At 54.3% G+C, this 22,282-nt stretch overlaps 1 protein-coding gene across 1 annotated transcript in view; it reads left to right on the forward strand.

The window, feature by feature from the left end:
- The window catches only part of Shank1 (SH3 and multiple ankyrin repeat domains 1), a 46,722-nt gene that overhangs the window by 17,874 nt on the left and 6,566 nt on the right, over nucleotides 1–22,282 (forward strand). The window contains 11 exon segments of the mRNA XM_040736194.1: nucleotides 2,671–2,784; nucleotides 2,917–2,992; nucleotides 3,407–3,433; nucleotides 12,456–12,543; nucleotides 12,793–12,912; nucleotides 13,380–13,515; nucleotides 13,958–14,038; nucleotides 14,550–14,573; nucleotides 14,758–14,826; nucleotides 15,137–15,255; nucleotides 21,841–21,937. Coding sequence (XP_040592128.1) covers nucleotides 2,671–2,784; nucleotides 2,917–2,992; nucleotides 3,407–3,433; nucleotides 12,456–12,543; nucleotides 12,793–12,912; nucleotides 13,380–13,515; nucleotides 13,958–14,038; nucleotides 14,550–14,573; nucleotides 14,758–14,826; nucleotides 15,137–15,255; nucleotides 21,841–21,937 — 951 coding nt within the window.

Consider the following 22,282-nt stretch of genomic DNA (forward strand, 5'->3'; position numbering starts at 1 on the left):
GGGAAGTATCTAGGAACCTCATGGCGACTCCTAGTGTCACCTGAGCTCTGGTGCAGACTTTCCAAGTGTAATCCTCAGCATCTTAGAGAGAGAGAGAGAGAGAGAGAGAGAGAGAGAGAGAGAGAGAGAGAGAGAGAGAGAGTAGCTATGTGTACAGTTGTGTGCTTATGCAAGTAGAAAATAGAAGTCAACCTTGGGTGGTGTTCCTCAGGACCAATCCTCCTTGGCTTTTTTGAGACCCTGAACTTGTCAAGTAGGCTAGGCTGGCTGGCCAGGAAGCCCCAGGGATCTAGCTGTCTGTACCTTCCCACAGTGAGATTACAGTTTGTGCCACCATGTCTAGTTTTCTCCATGGGTTCTGGAGGATTGAACTCAGGTCCTCATGCTTGTGAGACAGGCACTTTGTCTACTAAACCATATTCCAGTCCCTCAACTTTTATTTTGCAGTGGTTGGAATTGAATTCAGGAGGCAGGCATTCCACCATTAAGTTAAGCACCCCAGCACCTCACTGGGGTATTCTAGGCAGGAGCTCTACCACTGAGCAACACTTCAGTCCTTCACTGGAGGAATCTAGGCAAGGGTCCTAAGCCATACTCCTAGTTCTTGTATGGCTTTTTCATTCTAGGACAGGTCTCACTAAGTTCCACAGTTTGGCTTTGAACTCACTCTACAATCCAGGCACATCTTGGGTTTGCAGTCTCCCTGCCTCATCCTTCTGGGCACCTAGGGTGACAAGCCTGTGCTACCAGCCCAAGCTCACCTTCAGACTTTCTGACCTAGAAAGAGTTGACGACTGAGTGAGGAGGGAAAATAGGTGAAGGACCTAGTACAGGCAGAGTTGGGGAAAATACCAGAGATGCAGAAAAGACTGTGTCTGTTGCTATTAGCAACACCATTGAGGGCCTTGGATGGGAATTCAGGCGCACACTAGCCACTCAAAGCTTTATTGCTGGAAACACACAGGCCTGTGCTCAAATTCCACCATGCCAGTAACTAGCCTTGTGACCTGGCGCAGGTGGCAAGTGGCATTAGCTCTCTGAGCTTCAGTTTCTTTGTCACTAAAATGGGGATAGTAAAGTATCCCCTCTGGAGTTCTATCCTGGAATGAGAGCTTGGTCTCCTTGCCAGCTCTCTGCTTCAACACCAGACAAGGAGCAGGGTGGTGATGAGTGGCGGGACAGGTCTGCTAAAGGGCTGGGAGTTGCCACTGCCCACCCCGTGGGAGGGGAGGGAGGATGTGGCAGAGAGGGAGGAGCTGGGCAGAGACGGCAGGGCTAGCAGGGGTAGGAATGGGCGTAACTGTCTCTAGAGCAGCTGTCTGAGCCACAGGGCTTTGGAGGAGACACTGACTAGGCTGTGGATGGTAACCAGAAGGGGGAAGGGCCAAGTGTAGACCCGCCCCTAATCAGAACCCAGTCTGCTCCCAAAGCCTACCTCCTCCTCAGGTTCAGGAAGCTCACATACAAGAGTTGGTTCTCCATGCTGTTCTCTCCCATTCCTCAGACCTTCTGTTTTTTGATTTTGAGGCACGGTCTCTTGTAGCCCAGCCTGGCCTTGAACTCTCTAGTTACTGAGAAAGACGTTTAAGTCCTCTCCCATCTGCCTCCACTGCTGGGGTTATAGATGTGTGCCACCGTAACCGTTGTGTTTGGAGTTTTGAGTGTGAGTGCGGCGTGTGCACACTTGTGTACAGGTGCACATCTGCAGAGGCCAGAGGGCAGGTCTGGTGCCCTGCTGAATCATGCTCTGCCTTTTTCCCTTAAGATGGGGTCTCTCGGTGGACTTGGAGCTAGGCTAGGGGTGAGCAAGCCCCAGCGGTCCTCCTGTCTCCTAACAGCGGTGTTACAGCTCTGTGTGTGGCCACACCCAGCTTTTGTTTTAATACGGCTCTTGCATACAAACTCTAGTCCTTAGAATTGAACAGTAAACATTCTTGCCCACTGAGTCATCTCACCACCCCATACCCCTAAGTTTTTGTTTTGATTTTTTATAAGGTCTTGTGATATAGCCCAGGCTAGCCTCGAATTCACACAAATCCTGCACCAGCTATTTCATTTCTTTGTTTAAAATTTTTTTTATTTTACTTTATGTATATGATCATTTTGTCGGTGTGTCTATACACCACTTGTGTGCTCCTGGAACTGGAGTTACAGAAAGTTGTGAGCTTCCATGCAGGTGCTGGGAATTGAACCCAGATCCTCTGGAAGAGCAGCCAGTGCTGTCAACTTCTGAGCCATCTCTCCAGCCCCCATGCCTCACAGATGTCTTAAGGACATCTTTGGGTGTTGGGATAACAGGATGGTGTGCACCAAGTGTGTGGAAAGCAAAATAGAAGCCTAGAAACTCAAGAAGGGCCCGGCTGTTGGAGGACTTAGCTGGCACTACATAAACTGGATTTGGTGGGGCACACCTGTCATCCCAGCACTGAGGAGGTGAAGGTAGGAGAATCAGGAGTTCAAGGTCATAATCAGCTGTACAGTGAGTTCTAGGCCATGAGAATTTATCTCAAAACTACAGTGGGGCAGGGGAGGAGAAGGTAGAGAGAAGAGGAGAGAGAGAGAGAGAGAGAGAGAGAGAGAGAGAGAGAGAGAGAGAGAGAGAGAGAGAGAGAGAGAGAGAGAGAGGAAAGAATGCTCAAAACCTTTCCCTGTCCCTGCTATCCTATCCAGTGCTCAGCATCGGGGAAGGAGGCTTCTGGGAAGGCCAGGTCAAAGGTCGAGTTGGCTGGTTCCCCTCTGACTGCCTAGAAGAGGTGGCAAACCGCTCCCAGGAAGGAAGACAAGGTAACAAGAAGCCGTTTCCATCATACCCTACAATCTTCCTGTCTCTCCTGCCCCCCATGAGGGTGCAGCAGTCTGGATAGGCTTGAGCTTGCCATTTACAAAGTGAGGGACCAAGGCTTTTTGTCCCTACAGAAAGCAGAAGCGACAAGGCAAAGAGACTCTTCAGGCATTACACAGTGGGCTCCTACGACAGCTTCGATGCCCCAAGGTAAATGTCCTCACACCCTTAGGTGCCCCGCCACTCCCAGCTCCCTTCGCGCCCCACACTTCAGGGCCTTTCTCATCTTGTTCAAGTTGAAAGTTGGGAGAAGGAGAGCTCTGTTAACCAACAGCCAATCCCAAATCCTCCCTGGCAGCTACTGAGACCATCTAGTTTGGGGATACCCAAAACGTGGGTTGGGTGTCCGGGGCCCCCGGGTTCTTGTGTGGGGGCTAGTTAGCAGCCCCTGTCTCCTTCCTGTTTCCCTGTCTGTGTGCAGTCCCATACTGTGGACATATGTACATCCTGTGTGTCATACAGCATGTGGGGGGTGGAGCCAGCAGGGCCCCATGGGTGGGGACAGAGAGATGGGCACACTGACACCTGTCCCCTCCTTGGCTGCTGGCTGACTTGCTTCTGAAGTCTGATGGATGGGATTGACTCAGGGAGGTGAGAGGGGCGGGGCAGGGTGGGGATTGGGCCAGGATGGGGTGCTTGTATATGGGGATGAGAATGTGTCTGTGTGCATGACCACAGTTGAGGAGTCCCAGTGTGTGGACGTTGTCTGTCTCTGCCAGTGTGCATGACGCATCCGCGTGCATGAAGAGGCAGAAGGTTCTTAGCTGGGCCTCCCTGTAAATATACCCTAACCAAGGCTAGCTGGGTATCCCTGTAAATATACCCTAACCAAGGCTAGCTGGATATCCCTGTAAATACGCCCTAACCAAGGCTAGCTGGGTATCCCTGTAAATATGCCCTAACCAAGGCTAGCTGGATATCCCTGTAAATATACCCTAACCAAGGCTAGCTGGATATCCCTGTAAATACGCCCTAACCAAGGCTAGCTGGGTATCCCTGTAAATATACTCTAACCAAGGCTAGCTGGGTAACCCTGTAAATATGCCCTAACCAAGGCTAGCTGGGTATCCCTGTAAATATGCCCTAACCAAGGCTAGCTGGGTATCCCTGTAAATATGCCCTAACCAAGGCTAGCTGGGTATCCCTGTAAATATGCCCTAACCAAGGCTGTATGCTGCAGTCCCCAGTACACATCGGTGCATTGGTGTCCGTTTTGACTGTGTGGCTGGCTTTGCACATGGACAAGCACGGCCAGAGATGTCCATGTGTCTGCTCACATGTGAGCAGGTGACAGATCTCTGCACACCCTGTGTCACTGTGTGCTTTGGTGGGCCCAGTGTGTGTATGTCTTCTCTTCTATGATTGGTCTGGAATTCAGAACCTGGAATGCTGTTGGAGGGAAGGGCAGAGGAGGGGTAGACTCCAGGGGTACAGGGCTCTGCTGTGGGGAAGGGGATGTCATAATCCAGGGTCTGAAAGATGACACCCTCCTCTGCCACCCCATCCCACCCCAATCCAGGGAAGGCTCTCCCTGTTTACGGTATCCTTCCATTAAATGTGTCCAAACCTGTGTCTGTGTTCTGCCAGCGGGGGAAAGGTCTGGGTTGGGGGAGGAAAAGGGAATGATAACATGGGTGGGGCTGAGGTACTAGCCACCCTGCGCCCCAGGGTCTGAGGCGAATCATCTCGTGCCTGTTCACCTGGTACGTCTCTGGCTCTGGGCACCGGGTGAGTATGGAGGCTCCCTCTAACCCCAAGTTAGCCTCTCTGGGGGCGGGTCTCTCCTGGACCTGAGTCTTGGGGGGATGTCACTTGCTCCAAAGGCTGAGATAGTCTCCACCCTCCCTTTCTTATTACTACCCTGTCTTGAAGCCTTGCCATTTCTTCTGTCCCTTCTCTACCTTTCCTGGGTCTGAGATCCCAGCGCCCCTTCAATAATGCCCTCCCTCTGCTCTACCTGACCCAGCTTGCGGTGACCTGGCTTGTGTGCTCACACTCTGCGTCTTACTGTTGTCCCCAGCCTCCCGGCTAGAGCTGGACCTTGCTTGCCTGTGTACCTATCCCGCGGGGTGTGCCACTCTCTCCTCCTGCCTGGGGAGGGGGTGCGGCGGGGGCCCACGGCTCTGAGAGTTGCGGCGTGTATGTGTCTCCTCATGCTCTCCGTTTCAGTGGTCCCAGTTTAGTGTCTTGGATCTCTCAACCCCACCCCACCCCCACCCTACCCCCACCCCACACCCTGCCTTTCCTCACTATGTTGGGGATGAGCTGTGTGTCTGTCTACGCTGAGGATGGGCTGTTTGCCCTCTCTTAGGGAGGGGCCGGCCTCTCTCACCCTTGGGTGTCCCTTGCCCTGAAAGTGTGTTTCTGTCTGCTTGTCCACGCACACGGTGGCGAGGCATCTTATATGATGTGTGGCGCTGCGTCCTTCTCCCCGGGCTCCCGCTCTCTGGCTCGCTCTCTCTGCACCTGCGCGAGAGGACTCTGGAAGGGGGGGTTATAGCTGGGGGGGCAGACCGGAAGTGACTCCCTCCCCCTCCCCGAGCCTTGCCCCTCCCCCTCCTCCCGCCAAAGGGGCCCCCGCGTTACCCTCCCCCGCCCGCCCCCCCTGCCTCCCGGCTGCCCGGCGCAGGACGCCAAGGGGTTAACGCGGGGCCGCTGCCGCCTCCGGAGCTGTCCGCGGTGCTGGAGCCTCAGCCATGCGCTGTCCCCCACGCGCCCCTCGCGGCATGTGAGCCCCCCGGGGCTGCCCGCCCTCCCGAAGGGGGGTGCGCGCCCCCTCCCCCGGCCCCTCCCCCCCTCCCGGCGCGGGTCAGCATGAGGCGGGGCCTGGGGGCCCGGACACGGGGGTTCAGCCGAGCGGGGACGGGGACGCGGCGGCGGCGGCGACGGCGGCCGCGGTGGTGGCGGGGGCGGCCCGGATCGGGACCCGGGCCGGGGCCGGGGCCGCGGTGGCGATGGCTTTGTCTGCAGTCGGGGGTGGCCCCGGCGGGGGCGCCCTGCCCCAGCCGCCCCCTGCGCTCTCCTCCAGCTGGCCGGCGCTGGGGCCCCGGCGGCGCAGCGTCTGGTACATTTACAGGTAACGGCGCGCCACCCGCTCGCCCCTGACACGACCATCCGTGCGTTCAGGGCCCCCAGACCTGTCCACTTTCCTCTTCGCAGCCTCCCTTCTCTAGGCCTGAGCCCTCCCAGACCCTCTCTCCGCAGCTCAGCACCCGCCTCTCTCCCACCTCTCTGCTTCCTGTGCTTCAGACGCTGCTCCAGGGCCTCCTCTGCTCTCCACTTTTTGCCCACCCCCCAGAGAAAAGACCCCACTATAGCTAGACTCTGCAACCCACTCTTGCCCTTTCTGGCACCCCTAGCTCCCCTGCTCTAAGGAGCCCTCCCCCCAGCACGGCTCCCCCAGATGCCACAGGCCCCCATCCCGTCAATACTCCGCATCCCCGCCCCTCTTCCTAGAGTCAGCAAGTCCCCCCATTCATACCCCGTCTCCATTCACAGTCGGCCCCCCACACACCTCCATCACACAGGCATCCCGCCCCCGGCCTTCCTCCCCTCCTCTTTTTCCGCTGCGTGTCACTGTGCGGCTGTGCGTGTGTCAATGATGTGTGTTCCTGTGACCGCCTGCGTGTGTGAGGGACAGAGATGGGGAGGCTGTGGGCTCCAAGTCCACCCCCACCTATGTCCATCTGTGTGTCCCTGCGTGGGGGTGTCTGTATCTGTGTGACTTGGAACCATAGCGAGGCTGTCTGGGGACTGTGTGCGTATGTGCGCCTGTGTGTCTGTGTGCATGCGCGCACACGTGTGTGTGTGTGTGTGTGTGTTAGAGTGCATCTATCCCAGAGACTGCGGCTGTGTTTCCCAACACCCAACATCCTACGCCTGGTCTGCTCCCTCCTCCCTCCCCTTCCCCCCCCCAGTTTGCTCTTGTGTTTCTGTCCCCACGTGCCCTGCTCCGTGCCCCCAGGAGTCTGTGCATGGGGAGGAACGACCCTGGAGCTTGAGGTTCTGCCTCTGCGGGGATGGGGGCACGTGGGCTGCACCTCGCCAAGCTTCTGCATGGTGCTCTGGCACCTGCCTGTGTGCTGCTCTCAGCATGGGGACAGGGGCCGGCTTCCTTGCATGCAGGGGCTGTGTGCGAGCATTGGAGAGGCCTGCCGAGACGGGAACACGGGGAGGGAGCAATGTGGATGGCAGCCGGCTCCAGGCTGTGGCATCCTGAGTGGGCAAGAGGGACCTGGGGTGGGGGTGGGGAGCAGTCGCGCCGCAGTCTCCGTGAGGGAACCAGCAAGCTCTGGAGACCTTCTCTGGGACACGGAGGGATGGCCTGGGGAAGGACATGGTGCCGGCTCCTGATGGGCAGGTAGTCCACACCACACCGGTGCTGTGTTTGGACGGGGGGGGGGGGGGGAGGGGGAGGGAGCAAGTTTGCTGGATAGAGGGGAAATAGGATGCATGGGTACTGGAGTTTGGGGGTGCTGCGTACCGAGAAAGGTGCTGGGATGAGGATAGAAGGCAGGCGGTAGGAAAAAGATTTAGGGGCGGGGACGGGCACCAGAGCCTGGAGTTTGCAGGGAATGTGAGCGAAAGAGGCTGCTGGAAAAACCAGCCTGGTCCGCAGGGCAAGCTGCAGACACCCGAAAGAGAAAGTTTTCCATGGATGGCAGTACAGGCAGTATTAAAGGAACTTGGGGGGTTTGGGGGGACACCATGAGCTTCTCTGTATAGGAGGCAAAAGAATGTGGAGGGCTGAGGTAGGCAGGGATGAGGAGGTGGTAGAATGTGAAGAGGACCCTCGGAAGAAGGGATGAGCAGAGAGACTGGGTGCAGGGGTGGTCTCCTGGTATATCCTAAGGGCACCTTCAGACGGTTGGCTGATGGGGTAATTTGGGGAGACATGGGGACGCAGGATGGTGTGGAGGGAGGTGCAGAAGGAGGAGGAGGCTCGCGGGGAGGAAGGATGGAGGTGCCTTCAGGAAGCTGAGAGGCAGGAAAGCAAGCAGGAGGTTTCTGGGTGGGAGTCCCACATCGGGCAGGGGTGCACAGAGAGCTGTGGAAACAGAGACACTTCTGCAGCATGCTGGGTTCCATATGAGAGAGAGGGACAGAGGGGGGTAAGTGCTGCTGGGGTGTGTGGTTTTCAGGAAACCTAGCTTGTAGTCTTGACAGTTCTAACTGCGGTGATCTTGAGCAGGCCCTTGCTCTGTGCCTCAGTTTACATGGCTTTAAAAATGGGAACACTCACAATCAACCCCACCTGGGAATGTTGTAATGACTGAAATATTAAATGACCCAAAGGTAGTTGGCATTGCATGGTTCTTGATGCAGGGATGAAGAGGTGGTAGAAATGTGAAGAGGACCCTTGGGAGAAGGGATGAGCAGAGAGACTGGGTGCAGGGGTGGTCTCCTGGTATATCCTAAGGGCACCCTCAGGCCATGTGGCTGATGGGGTAATTTGGGGAGAATGGGGACACAGGATGGTGTGGACTGGCTGAAGTTAGGATAGGGGCAGTTGGGGGAGTCATAGTTACTGTTTCTATTGCTGTAACAAAACACTACGACCAAAAAGCAAATTGGGGAGGAAAGGTTGTATTTGGCTTACACTTCCATAGTACTGTTCATTACTGAAGGAAGTCAGGACACAAACTCAAATGGGAATCCTGGAGGCAGGAGCTGATGCAGAGGCCATGGAGGGCGCTGCTTGCTGGCTTGCTCAGCCTGCTTTCTTATAGAGCCCAGGACTTTCAGCCCAGGGATGGCCCCACCCACCATGGCCTGGGCCCTCCCCCATCAGTCACTGATTAAGAAAATACCTTACAGCAGAATTCTATGAAGGCATTTTCTTAATTAAGGTTCCCTCCTTTCAGATAACTCTAGTTTGTGTTTCAAGCTGATGTAAGACTAGCCAGCAGAGAGGTCTCCTGCTGAACTTCGGGGTAAATGTATGTGTCTGATGTATTTGGATGGTGTGATCTGAAAAGAATTATAACTGCAGTTACCCAAATATTCTTCTTTTGTTTCGTTTTTCAAGGCAGGCTTTCTCTGTGCAGCTTTGTAGACCAGGCTGGTCTCGAACTCACAGAGATCCACCAGCCTCTGCCTCCAGAGTGCTGGGATTAAAGGCATGTGCCACCACCGCCAGGCTTCCAAGTATTTTCTTAGGTATTAAATCATGTTACTTATCTGCTAGGTATAGTGAGTGGTACACACCTCAAATTCTAGCACTTGGGAGGCAGAGACAGGCAGATCTCTGTGAGTCTGAGGCCAACCTGGTCTACATAGTGAGTTCCAGAACTGCACAATGAAACCCTGACTGGAAAACAAACACGCAATATTGCTGTGTGTTTCTGGAGAGTTTAACCTTTCTGTGCCTTACTATCCCACCTATAAAATGGAATAAGTGGTAGTTAAGTCTTCTTCCTGGACTGGCTGTGAGGAGGTAACCCCGTGGGTCTGTTGCGAAGAGCTTTCAATGCTGCAGGCCCGCAGCCAGCATTGGCCTTGACACACAAACAAGAGGCTCGCATCTGAGGACAGGGCACATGGGAGAAGGCTTGCATGTAGAGCTGGGGCTGAAGGAGATTGCAGGGTTGGTGTGGTGCTTAGCACCCATCACCCCAACACTAGGGAGGCTGAACCAGGAAGACTGATGGGAGTTGTAGAACAGCCTGGGCTACAGAAAGAGACTTCGGAGCATGGGGAAAGGTGAGGGTAGCAGGCCTGCACGAATGACTGAAGGTGACTTTGCCTTGGCGAGGCATAAGGGGGAAGCCTGAAGGGCATTGTTGCCTCGTGGGGAAGTTCTTGGGAATGTGGAGCTGGTGTCAGAGTAGTAAGGACGTAAGGGCTTAGGAGAGATTGTCACCGTGTGTCTGGATGAGACTGTCACAGAATGCAGCCAGAGCCAAACTGCCGTGGCCTCTGACTAGCCTCCCAGACTGTCCATTCACCTGCCACCTCATCCTTCCAGCCTTGCTTCAGCCTTCAATCTTCCCCTAGCACCTGCTCCATGCGGCTGCAAAGACTGCTGGCAGGAATGGGGGGAGCTGTGGGGGAGGAGGTGGGAACCTATGGACAGGTCTGTTGGCTTCTGGGAAAGCGCAATGGCTGGGGCATGCCTCTGTGTGCATGCATGATATGGTTGCCCGTTGAGCACAGGACAGGGGCAGCACACAGGCGTGTGCAGAAACCCCCTGATGGGCAGGTGCATGGGTTTTTACTGTGGAAGCTGTGGGTCCTGGGAGCTCCCGGAGGCACTCACGGGGGCCGGGGGGAGGTGGCATTAGATTACAGTAGGCACACAGTTAGGTGTTATCCCTGTGTGCTGGGAGGTACTCAGAGGGCGTGTGCCGGGAATACACTGATATCAAAGTGAGGGGAGTCAGAGTCAGGGCACACTGGGATGTGTGGGGGTGTCACTGAAATATACTGGAGTACTTGTGGAGGGCTGTTAGCTGAATATGTGGGGGTGGGTAATTGGGGAGCCCGCATGGATATTATTGGAGTGGCTCAGAGCCACACAGATCTAACTGGGATTTGGGGTGTGCGTGCGTGTGTGAGTGCGAGCATGGGGGGTGTCTGAGCATTGCTGCAACACAGAGAGGGTCCTGGGTTCTGGATGCTAACAAAGACTGCTGCTGCAAAGAGGCAAAGCAGTGCCTGTGTTCTGGAGTATTCTGAAAGGAACTGGCTTGAGGTAGAGCAGCTCAGGTGTCCCTGTCCATGTATTGGGATGAACAGGGAATGGCTATAGCTTGCTGTGGGAGTAAAGTGGTGATCCAGGGTCTGAGGCTGTGTTGCAGCCAACCTGAACAAGCATGGAAATGAGTGCTATGACTGCACATGGAAATGAGTGCTATGACTGCACATGGAAATGAGTGCTATGACTGCACATGGAAATGAGTGCTATGACTGCACATGGAAATGAGTGCTATGACTGCACATGGAAATGAGTGCTATGACTGCACATGGAAATGAGTGCTATGACTGCACATGGAAATGAGTGCTATGACTGCACATGGAAATGAGTGCTATGACTGCACATGGAAATGAGTGCTATGACTGCACATGGAAATGAGTGCTATGACTGCACATGGAAATGAGTGCTATGACTGCACATGGAAATGAGTGCTATGACTGCACATGGAAATGAGTGCTATGACTGCACATGGAAATGAGTGCTATGACTGCACATGGAAATGAGTGCTATGACTGCAATTTTATTGGTTTCCCCTGTGTTTGTATCATACTAAGATGTACTGGTGAGGTATATGGCTTTAGAATTGACACCATATTCAGGGGGAATTGGTGTTTTCTTTTCCCAATGCTAGAGATGAAACCCAGGGCCTTTGTGCTCTACCTAGCCCCTCTCTGAGTGATTTTAGGCAGATGCTCTAACAATAAGCCCCGAGCCTCCACTGGAAGATTCTAGGCAGATGCTCTAGCATTAAGCCATACCCCAGCCCCTCACTGGGGGATTCTAGGCAAGGGTTCTACCACTGAGTCACACCCCAGCCCCTCACAGGGGTTTCTAGGTAGAGGCTCCAGCGCTGAGCCATGCCCGGCCCCTCACTGGGGGATTCTAGGCAGAGGCTCTAGCACTGAGCCATGCCCGGCCCCTCACTGGGGGATTCTAGGCAAGGGCATTACTGCTAAGCCATATCCCTAGCTCTCTTCCCACATTTTATCTTCAGACAGAGCCTCACTAAGTTCCTCAGGCTGATCTTAAGCTTTTGATCCTTCTTTCTCAGCAACCCCCTCCAGTAGTTGAGATGACAGGCTTGCATCATCAGGACTGGTAACTGGTGTGTGACCAGAGTGTACTGACAGTCTGTGTGTGACACCCTTGAAACTTATCAAGGGATGCAGCAGTCAGCACAGTCCGCCGGAACTTTCAATAACTGACAGGAATGTTCTGTGTCAGCACTGTCATCAGGAACACCACGTGACCACCATGGCTGTGGAACTGATACTTTAAATTTAATTTTGATTAATGTTGATTTTAAAAAAAAAGCCACATGCAGCTAGTGGCTAACATACCGGACAGGGTAATGTAAACATTGTTTTGATTGGTCCTCTGGAGGTATTCCTGTAGTAAAGGAGATGAGATGTGTTAGTACATTCACCCTCTTGACCTAACACCTAGGCCTAGTGGACTCTGTGCTGCACTCTATGTGTGCAGTACAACTTCTGATCTCCCTCACAGTCTTCAGGCAGGCCCCGTGATAGACTTGGAGACTGCAGCACAAAAGGTTAAAGGCATAGGTTCAAGGTCACAGACAGGGAGCTGCCAGCCAGGACCCAGGCAGGGCTGTGAGAGTTCAGAGCCTCTTCTCCCGCCCCACTGGGTGCCTGGTGCCCCGTGGGCTCGGCAACAGCTCTGCTGAATGGATGGGTGGATGGATTCACAGAAGGATGAATGAGGAAAGAGTGGGTGGAACGAGCACCCCGGGCTTTGAGGGGGTGTCTTCAGCATAAATACAGACCGGCTGGGGTGGGGAGCCGCAGTGAATGGCCTCCATGCAGGGGCTGGGGCACCCTGTGACTGGGTGGGGCACCAGCTCTGGCCCTCATGAGCCCTCTCCTCCCTCCACCCCTGCCTCCTGCCTCCTGCCAGTGATTATATCATCAAGGAGAAGACAGTCTTACTGCAGAAGAAGGACAGTGAGGGGTTCGGGTTCGTGCTCCGGGGGGGCCAAGGGTGAGTGCTGGCCGGGGAGGGGAGGGGACATCCTCTCTGACCCCAGAAGCAGGGCCTGGATAGGGAGGATGGAAAAAGAGAAGGGACACCCCCACACACAAAGACCCCCAAGCCCACCCATTGCCCCACCCTGGGGTGCTGGTCCCTCAGCTCCAGTGAGTCCTCTGTGACTTGGGTCTGAGCCCCATCCCCTGCTCGGCCTCTCCACCCCCTCCCCTCCGACCCCGCCGGCTCCTCCCCGTCTGCAGCGCAGACCCCCATCGAGGAATTCACCCCCACCCCGGCCTTCCCGGCGCTGCAGTACCTCGAGTCTGTGGACGAGGGTGGCGTGGCATGGCGGGCTGGACTACGAATGGGAGACTTCCTCATCGAGGTGAGCCCCCCGCCACACTGTCCTCCTGGGGACCCTGGGGACAACCCCTGAGCCTACAAACTGTGCTGCTCTGGTCACCCCTTCAGCACGTTCAGTCTATGGAGTCATCCCACCCAGCAACTCCTCCTGGACCCTTGAGAAGTGCCCATACTAGTGTGGTGGCTCACACCTGTCATTCCAGCTAGTCACTCCAGGAAAGTCGCCACTACCATTAGTTCAAGTCTAGCCTGGGCTACCTAGTGAGTTCCAGGTCAGCCCGGGCCACAGAGTATACTGTGCCTAAAAATAAAAAAAAGAAATCTTTGTCCCACAACATGCAATGCAGGGACATGAAGGGTGTGGAGGTGACTAGGGGGTGTCCTGGGGACGCAGGAATTACAGGGAGCCACGGAAGGGTTGTAAGGATGAGAACGGGTGTGGTTGGGGACTCTGGAGCTGAAAGTCTTCTACCCTTCCTCATGACACAGGTGAACGGACAGAACGTAGTGAAGGTTGGCCACCGTCAGGTGGTCAACATGATCCGCCAGGGAGGCAATGCACTGATGGTCAAGGTTGTGATGGTGACCAGACACCCAGACATGGACGAGGCCGTTCACAAGAAAGGTGCTTATTCACCGCTGCGCCTTAGCTGTGTGGCTGGCCTGGCTTGCACAAAGCCCTGGGCTCCAGCCCCAGAGCTGCAGGACAGCATCACGGTGCACACCTGCAGTCCTGTCCCTCGGGAGGTGGAGGGTCAGAAGCCAAGGTCACCCTGGGCCACTTAGTCTGAGCTAGCAGAGGCTGCGGGGGACTTTGTGTCGAGATGAGAAGGGGGCTTCTCCACCACCAAATTAAGACTCTTAGGGCCACTCCTCAAAACCCCACAAGGCCCTCCTTCCTCCTCAAGGCCTGCCTATTCATAACCTTTCTGGGGAGAAACTGAGGCAGAGAGGGCTCAGCATGCTGGGGTGCTGTTCTCAGAGTTCTGGGAGCGTGTGAAAGGAATGGGTGTCAAGGGGTCTTTCCCCTGCGTCACTGACCCCTCCCACCCACCCCACCTTTCCAGCATCCCAGCAGGCTAAGCGGCTCCCGCCCCCAGCCATCTCCCTGCGTTCCAAGTCTATGACCTCAGAGCTGGAGGAAATGGGTGAGCCTACGGGGCTGCCGGGGCCGAGGGCCAGGGGCGGCCAGGGGCAAGGGGCTGGACCACCCTTGACTTTGTCAGTGTTGTTAGTCACGAGGGGTCCTTGTCCTCCTCTGTCCCGCCCCCCCTCCATGTCCTTGGGCCAGGTTCTGTGGCCTGCCCGTGTGTCACTGGGGAGTTTTTGAGTCTCCGCTCTGCCCTCTTGTATCTCTGTTTCTCTGTCCCTGGTCTCTGGGGGGTCTGTATGTGTCCCTCTACCACGGGTCACTCTCCTTTGGTCCCCTCCCCCTTCTACTGGCTCCCTCAACCGTCAGAGGAAGGTTAGCTGCTCCTTGCAGGCAGAATCTCACGACCTGGGGCGGGTCTCATTTTCCCCTGACCTGGGGCCAGCTGGGCAGATGACTGACTAGTCCACTATCTGGGTCCCTAGGGAGGTGGGCAATTCCAAAGCGGGGTCCCTCACCTCCCCTGACGTCCTAACTCTTGGCTCCTCTGCTGTCTACCCCTGGGCTAGTCTCCCCCTGGAAGAAGAAAATTGGTGAGTGGGCTCAGGTCTGGTGGGAGGGTCCCAGTCTCCCACCCCAGCGGCGGATTTACCCTTCCCTGACCCCAGCCCCTCACTGCCCCCACCTTGCGCTGGCCACACCTGCTGGTCCGCACCTGCCGGCCACACCCTTTGGGAGGCCCCCTGAGCTTCCTTCATCCGTCTCCTTTGCCCACAGAATATGAACAACAGCCGGCACCAGTGCCCAGCATGGAGAAAAAGCGGACTGTATATCAGATGGCACTCAGTAAGAAGTCACGGCATGGCTCCCCGATGCGACTCCCCCGATCCTACAGCGTCTGAGGGTGCTGCATGCCTCCTCTCTCCTGTGTGCCCCTCAGACACCCATGAGCTCAGCCCCCATACCGTGGCCGTGCCACCCACCCTCCTGTGCTGTGCCACCCCTGGGACCTGCCTGCTGGACTGGGAGGTGTCCCCAGAGACAGAAATAGGACCGCATGAGTTCTGTATCTCACCCCAAGGCGGCCGGGCCTCTGTGGTGAACTGAGGCCACTTTCCCTTTCCCTGTCTCTTTGACTGTCCTCACTTCCCCACAGACAAACTGGATGAGATCTTGGCTGCTGCTCAGCAGACCATCAGCGCAAGTGAGAGTCCCGGGCCCGGTGGCCTCGCATCCCTGGGCAAGCACCGGCCCAAAGGATTCTTTGCCACTGAGGTAGGTAACCTGGCATGGGAAGGGAACGGGGGTCGTGTGCTGATATGAAGACCGCACGTCTTCTGCGTCGCAGCTCCGCACTGGTCTTGAGAAGCCCCGTGCTTACCCCCCCATCTTCTCCCTCCATTCCTGACAATTCTGCTCCTCATGTTAAATCCCACCCCCCTCTTTCCTTTCTACCTTAGGAGTCTCACGTAAGACAAAGGGACGCTGTAGATGTGACGTGATGGTTCGTCCAGGTCTTGGGAAGCAAAGTCAGGAGGGTGGCTGTGAGTTTGAGATCAGCCTGATCTACATAGGGAGACCTTGTCTCCAGACAAAATATGATGATGTCATAGTTGTGGATCCCCAGCACCATCCTAGATGCTCAACCGTTAGACGGCTATTAAAGTACCCATGCTGGGACTGGAGAGGTGGCTCAGGGGCTAAGACTATGAACTAACTGTTCTTGTAGAAGACTGGTGTGCGTTTCCCAGAACCCACTGGGGCTGCTGACAACTGTCTATAACCATCTGTAAGCCCAGCTCCATAAGCTCTGATGCCCTCTTCTGCCTTCCTAGGGCACAGCACAGTCCACTGCACAGTCCCTCATGCAAGACACGTGGACACACATGATTTTTTTCTAAATAGAGTTGAAAGTGATTGAAGCACCTAATGCCTACAACCTCTGGCCTACACACACACACACACACACACTCACATGCGCGAGCACACACTGTGTGTACCCTCTCCACCTGCCCTTCCCCACAGGCAAAGACTGATCTGTACATGTTCAACGCGTTTCAGATACCATGTTCCACACAGATTACCTGCCTTATAATCTTCTTGTGAGATACGCAGCAGTGGTTAGTTCATTTACAAATGTGGAAATGAAACCCAAAACAGGCCAAACGCAGCCTGGGCTCTTCTACCAGGGTCCTGCTGGCTCTGCACTCATGGGTTTGGCCCTTTGACACCAATACAACCACAGCAAACCTGTGTGTATTCTACCCTCCAGCTGTCACCTCTGGAGGTGACCCCCTGCCTGGCATCGCCTTAACCTATGCCCTCTGCCTGCCAAGGCTCAATCCTCAGGCCACACTCACAGCCTGATGGCCAAGGGGCGTTTACTCTAAGGTGAGCCCAAGATCTGATTGGCAGATTGATGTGGGCTTTCGCAGATGAGCTTACTGCGGCTGGCTTAGATCAAGTGCAGAGTGACACAGAGACAGCCTAGATACTGAGGAGAGGCAGTCACACCAGAATGACTGTGGGAGGGGGTGTTGAACCTAGAGTCTCATGCATTTTACTGTTGAGACATACCTCTAGCTCCTTCACTGGGGGACTCTAGAAAGGGCTCTACCACTGTGGCATGCCCCCAGTCCTTCACTGAGGAGATTCTAGGCTGTTCTCAACCTGTGGGTCAGGACCCCTTTCACAGGCGCCACAGCTGAAATCCTGCATATCAGATATTACATTATGATTCATAACAGTAGCAAAATTACAGTTCTGAAGTAGCAATGAAGATAATGTTATGGTTGGGTCAGCACACATGAGGCAGAAGAGGTGGGCAGTGTTAGGAAGGCTGAGGACCACTGCTCTCGGCCAAAGCTCTTCACTCCACTCCACTCCCCCTGGGGGATTCTGGGCAGTGACTCTCCACCGAGCCTCACCCCTAGGCCCTCACTGCTGGGTGTTATGTAAGTGCTGTAAGTGCTACTACATCTCCAAACTTCAAAATAATTATTAAGTGAATTTTAAAGTCAGAAGTAGTGGCTCACACCTATAATGGAAGCATTCTAGAGATTGAGGCAGGAGGATTGCCATGAGTTTTAAGGACCAACCTAGGCTACAGAGTGAGATCCTGTCTCAGAAAACCAAAGGGTAAAACAGATTTGTTGCTGTAACGATACCAATGTCTTTTGGCCAACACAATACCAGGGAGGCTGGGCTGTGGTGTCTAAGTGCTGTAGCTGCAGCAGCATAAACACTATTTGTGGAAATGAGCCATTGTTGTGATGGGGTAGGGAAATCTCTGCAATCTCCGTGGGGGGTCGTGGGGGGCCGAGCAGCCGCCCATCTCCCAGAGACAAACAGGGCTCACTGCCTACGACTTTCCGGGAGAAAAGGGCTGAGTTTTTCACTGGATGACGTGAAGACAGATGTGTCATTTATTCCCTCGGAACCACACACTCCAACCCCAGAGAGGCTGTACTTCTTTGCAGAGGCAGGGAGCAGGTTTTGTAGCCAGACTCCTGGAATTTCCGGGCTAGAGGCCACTTCCCTGGCTAGCAGACTGCCCGGCAGGCCCCAGCCATCCCTTCATGCCATCCGTGGTCTCTTAGGATGTCTGAAATGTCTACAGGCTTTAGGGTAGGTTATCTGCTGTGCCATCCTGCCACACAAGTTCAGAGTAGGAAGTAATGAGAGCTGGTACGGCCATGGAAAAAAAGTGCATTACCCACCAGGTGCGGGGCCCCAGGTCAGCTGCAGCACCAAGAAAAGGGGAAGGAAAAGAGGGGGCAGGAAGGGGAGAGAGAGAGAAAGGAGGCAAGAGAGGAGAGTCGTCAGGAAGAGTGGAGAGAGAGGAGAGGAAGGAGGAAGGCTGGAGACAGGAGGCAGGCAGGGGAAGGGGGCTGGGCACACGTCTCGCAGCTCGGCTGGGCGCTCAAATCCGATTTCTCTCCTTGTGGCTTTGGACCATGCTACCTCACCCCAGCATTTGTCCCCTGCTCTATAATATTGGTTGAAGCCTGGCTGCTCTCAGGAGGGTCAAATGAGGTCAGCTCCAGTGGCATACAGCTCTAAGCCACAGTCTTGCTCTGCGCCCGCCCAGTGTCCTCACCCTCTGATCTCCAGCTCTCTCCCTGGAATCTGACACTGCTTCACAGCCACTTCTGAGTTGCATGGGTCCCAAACTGTCATCTGACAGCCTCAGGCCACGTCCAGTGGTCTCTCTTGGTGGTGTGTGTGCAAGTGTCTCTGTGCATGTGCCTGTGGAAACCAGAGGACAGCCTTCAGTGTCGAGCCTCACCGCCTTGTTTGTGGAGGTCTCTAAGAAACAGGGTCCATTGCTGCACCTGGAGGTGGTCACCAGTTAGGCTAGACCCCAGAGAGCCGCCTGTCCTCCCCACCCCAGCACTGGGACTGCAAGCAGTTTACCAACTGAGCCATTCCCCAGCCTCAGCTCTTAAGTTTTGATACTTGTGTCTCTTCCTTGTTGATCATCTAGTAGGTGCTTGAACAAATTTAAAGGCAGGAGTTCACAGCCTCCTACTGCAGTTATTCTATATATGGACCCCAAATCTACCTTCCCTGGCCTTTTCCATCATGGCCTTCTCCAACAAGTTTCCTTGGAGAGGAAGAGAAGATCACCTCAGTTTTATAGAAGACAAACTTAGGAACTGAACTCATTTGGTCAGGTGTCTCAGAAAATGTATATCCAATCAAAACAGGTCTGGCCTCACCGTTTAGCTAACCCAAGAAGGCGGGATGTTTTTTTCCCCAATATTTATTTTGTAAGTGTGTGGCTGTGGTGTAGGCATGTGGTCTGTGGCATATGTATGTGTATGGTCTATGTGTATAGTATATGTGGTATATTTATGGTGTGTTGCATGGTGCTTGTACATGTATATGATATATGTGGTATGTGTATATGGTATGTGTATAGTGTGTGCATGTGTGTATGGTGCGTGGTATGGTATTGTGTGATATGTGGTGTACACTGTGTATGGTGTGGTGTGTGTGGGTGTGTGGGGTGTGTGGTGTATGTGGTGTATGATCTGAGGGTCATATATGTGTGGTGGTGGTGGGTGGGTGTATGGTGTGCTATGTATGTGTGTGTGGGGTGTATGATGTGGTATGTATGTGTGTGGGGGGTGTATGGGTGTGTATGGTGTGTGGTGTATGATCTGAGGGTCATATATGTGTGGTGGTGGTGGGTGGGTGTATGGTGTGCTATGTATGTGTGTGTGGGGTGTATGATGTGGTATGTATGTGTGTGTGGGGGTGTGGGTGTGTATGGTGTGTGGTGTGTGTGGTGTATGATCTGAGGGTCATATATGTGTGGTGGTGGTGGGTGGGTATATGGTGTGGTATGTATGTGTGTGTGGGGTGTATGGTGTGGTATGTATGTGTGTGTGGGGTGTGTGGGTGTGTATGGTGTGTGGTGTATGATCTGAGGGTCATATATGTGTGGTGGTGGTGGGTGGGGTGTATGGTGTGGTATGTATGTGTGTGGGGGGTGTGTGGGTGTGTATGGTGTGTGGTGTATGATCTGAGGGTCATATATGTGTGGTGGTGGTGGGTGGGTGTATGGTGTGGTATGTGTGGTGTGTGTCATGCAAGCGTGACAGGTTCCAGACCAGCGCAGGACAGGTATCTTCCCCCACCACTCTCTGTCTTGTTCCTTTGAGACAGATCCTCACTGAACCGAAAGTTCACAGTTCTGTCTGTCAAGATCTAGGGATCCACCTTTCACTCACTCACACACACACACACACACACACACACACACACACACGCTGGCATTACAAGCGTGGGAAGCCAGGTCCAGATCTTTATGTTGGTGCTGGGGATTCAAACTCAGGACCCTGTGCTTGCAGAACACACGCTTTTCTTACCCACTGAGCCATCTCCCCAGCCCCTCGCCTACTGTTTTGACCTGAGCTTTTCTGAGCCAGAGTACTTTTTCTTGGTCTGCAAAGCGTCCTTTCCTGGGACTGCACCCTTCAGCGCCCACTCTTCTCCCTGGGAGCCTTTTCTGTCACCTCAGGCTCTGCATTCAGTTCTGCTGTGACTCTCATCCCTCCCTCTCCTGTCACCCTGACCCCTCCCTCATCCCCACGCCCCTCCCCAGGGAGGACCCTGTTCTCTGACTCCCAGACTCTTTGTTGGTCTAGTGGGTTCCCTGGGAACCTGTGGGAACAGCACCTTCCACAACGTATCTGTCTTTCCAGGGTTGGGATACTTTTGTTTTCTTGGATGTTTGTTATTTTTCTGAGACAGGGTCTCATGCTGTAGCTGACTCTGCCCAGAACTCACTTGTAGACCAGGTTAGCCTGGAACTCATGGTAATCCTCCTGCCTCATCCTCCCCAGTTCTGAGATGACAAGTGTAAGTCACCACACTGAACTCCGTGTTCTGTTCTCTAATTTATTTATGGCCTGCCTTTTGTCAGCCAGGACATCCATGACTTCTGGAACAGTCCTTGTTAGTGGAATGAGACAAACACAGTAATAGTTCTGACCCAGGTAGGCCAGGGCAGGGATGGTGCACTCAAGACCAGGAAAGCCTGGAATCTCTAGGCCATCACTGCTCTCTAGAGCTCTCCAGGAGGATGGAAAGAGTCCACATGTCTTCTGTGGAATCGCCATCATACTGGATTCAAACACAGCCAGTGTGGTGGATGGATGGACAGACAGACAGACAGAAAAAATGGAGAGATGAGATAATAGACAGATGGAATGGTGGATGGGAGATGGGTGGAATGATGGGAAGATGGAGTAATGGATGGATGGTCAGACAGATGGGTGCGTGGAATGATGGACAATCAGACAGATGGAATGATGGATGGGTAGAAATGATGAATGCATAGAACAAGGGATGCGTGTCAGACAGACAGAATTTTCTCTTAATGAACTGAATGGACCTGGAAAGATGGTTCAGGGGTTAAGAGAGTTTTTATGTCATCATGAGGATGGGAGTTTGGATCTCAGGCCCACATAGCCCAGCATACCCCACAACATCTGCAACCTAGCTCTGGCACCCCTTCTGGCCTCTGTGAGTGGAGGGAGGCATGTGTGTGCAGCTGCACACACACACACACACAGACACACCACACACTCACATACACACCACAAAGACACACACACCACACTCACACACAGACACACACACACACAACACACGCTCACATACACACACTCACCACACACTCACATACACACACACACACACCACACACGCTCACATACACACACACTCACATACACACACACTCACCACACACTCACCACACACACCTTTAAGATAATGATGAATTGAAACTGAAGAGCAGCTCCTGGTCTACGTGAGCTCATGCAGGGCTCTGAGGTGGGAGCTATGGCTGTGTGCCGCTTTGGCCTCATTCCTGGGTGTCTCTGTGGGTCTGACTGACGTGGGCTGCTGCTGCCAGGGATCAGAGCTGAGGTCCTCAAGCTCGGGTGTGTGGCAAAGGAGTTTGCCGACTGAGCAGTCCCTCCAGCGCTGATTTCTTTTTGAAAGACTCAGCCGAGTCTGGAAAAGAGACCAGAAGGGCGTGAACAAGAGAAGCAACAGAAAGCCAGAGAGTAGCTACTGCTACAGGCCGGGAGAGTGCCGCTGGGCCCTGGGCACAGGCCTTGCCTGCAGGTGGTGCCTGGTTTAGTGGGGCAGCTCATCTGCTTGCTTTTCTGTTCTCTCTCCCAACTGCCACCCCAGGACGTCTCCCAGGCATGGTTTTCTAGCTTCCCCATCCATGTTTCTGCCATGCAGGGACTCAAGGAGAAAGTAGCCCTTGCGCGTGGAGAACACTGACTGACCCTTCTCTGCTCTCTCCTCTCTCTCTCTCTACCTGCTGCCCTGAAGTCGAACTTTGATCCCCACCACCGCTCCCAGCCAAGTTACGACCGGCCTTCCTTCCTGCCTCCCGGACCTGGCCTCATGCTCAGGCAGAAATCTATTGGTATGTCTCCCAGCATTCTGGGATGCGGCCCTGGAGCACATGAGAGACTGTCTGGGTTTGGCAATGCGTTCTAACACATTAGATGGTTAGATGAGGTCAGGCTTGCTTCTCATCTGTGTGACCTGGAATGGGTCGCGTCTAGAAAACCGCGTCTCTTGGTGTTCAGAGGATGGAGCCTTGGTAGCGGGCAGGAATTAAGGGGAGGCAGATACTTGTTGAGGGAGGAGCCAGTCGGCTGCTTCCTGCGCAGCTCAGTGTAAAATGCTAGCCTTTTCTTTTCACGCCTGCTTCAACTCACTCCGGGTCACCTTTATCATTATCCTCTGAACATTGGTAAATGGCGCC

The sequence above is a fragment of the Mesocricetus auratus genome, unplaced genomic scaffold (assembly GCF_017639785.1).
Source record: "Mesocricetus auratus isolate SY011 unplaced genomic scaffold, BCM_Maur_2.0 Super-Scaffold_100054, whole genome shotgun sequence".
In the NCBI taxonomy this organism is placed as follows: domain Eukaryota; kingdom Metazoa; phylum Chordata; class Mammalia; order Rodentia; family Cricetidae; genus Mesocricetus; species Mesocricetus auratus.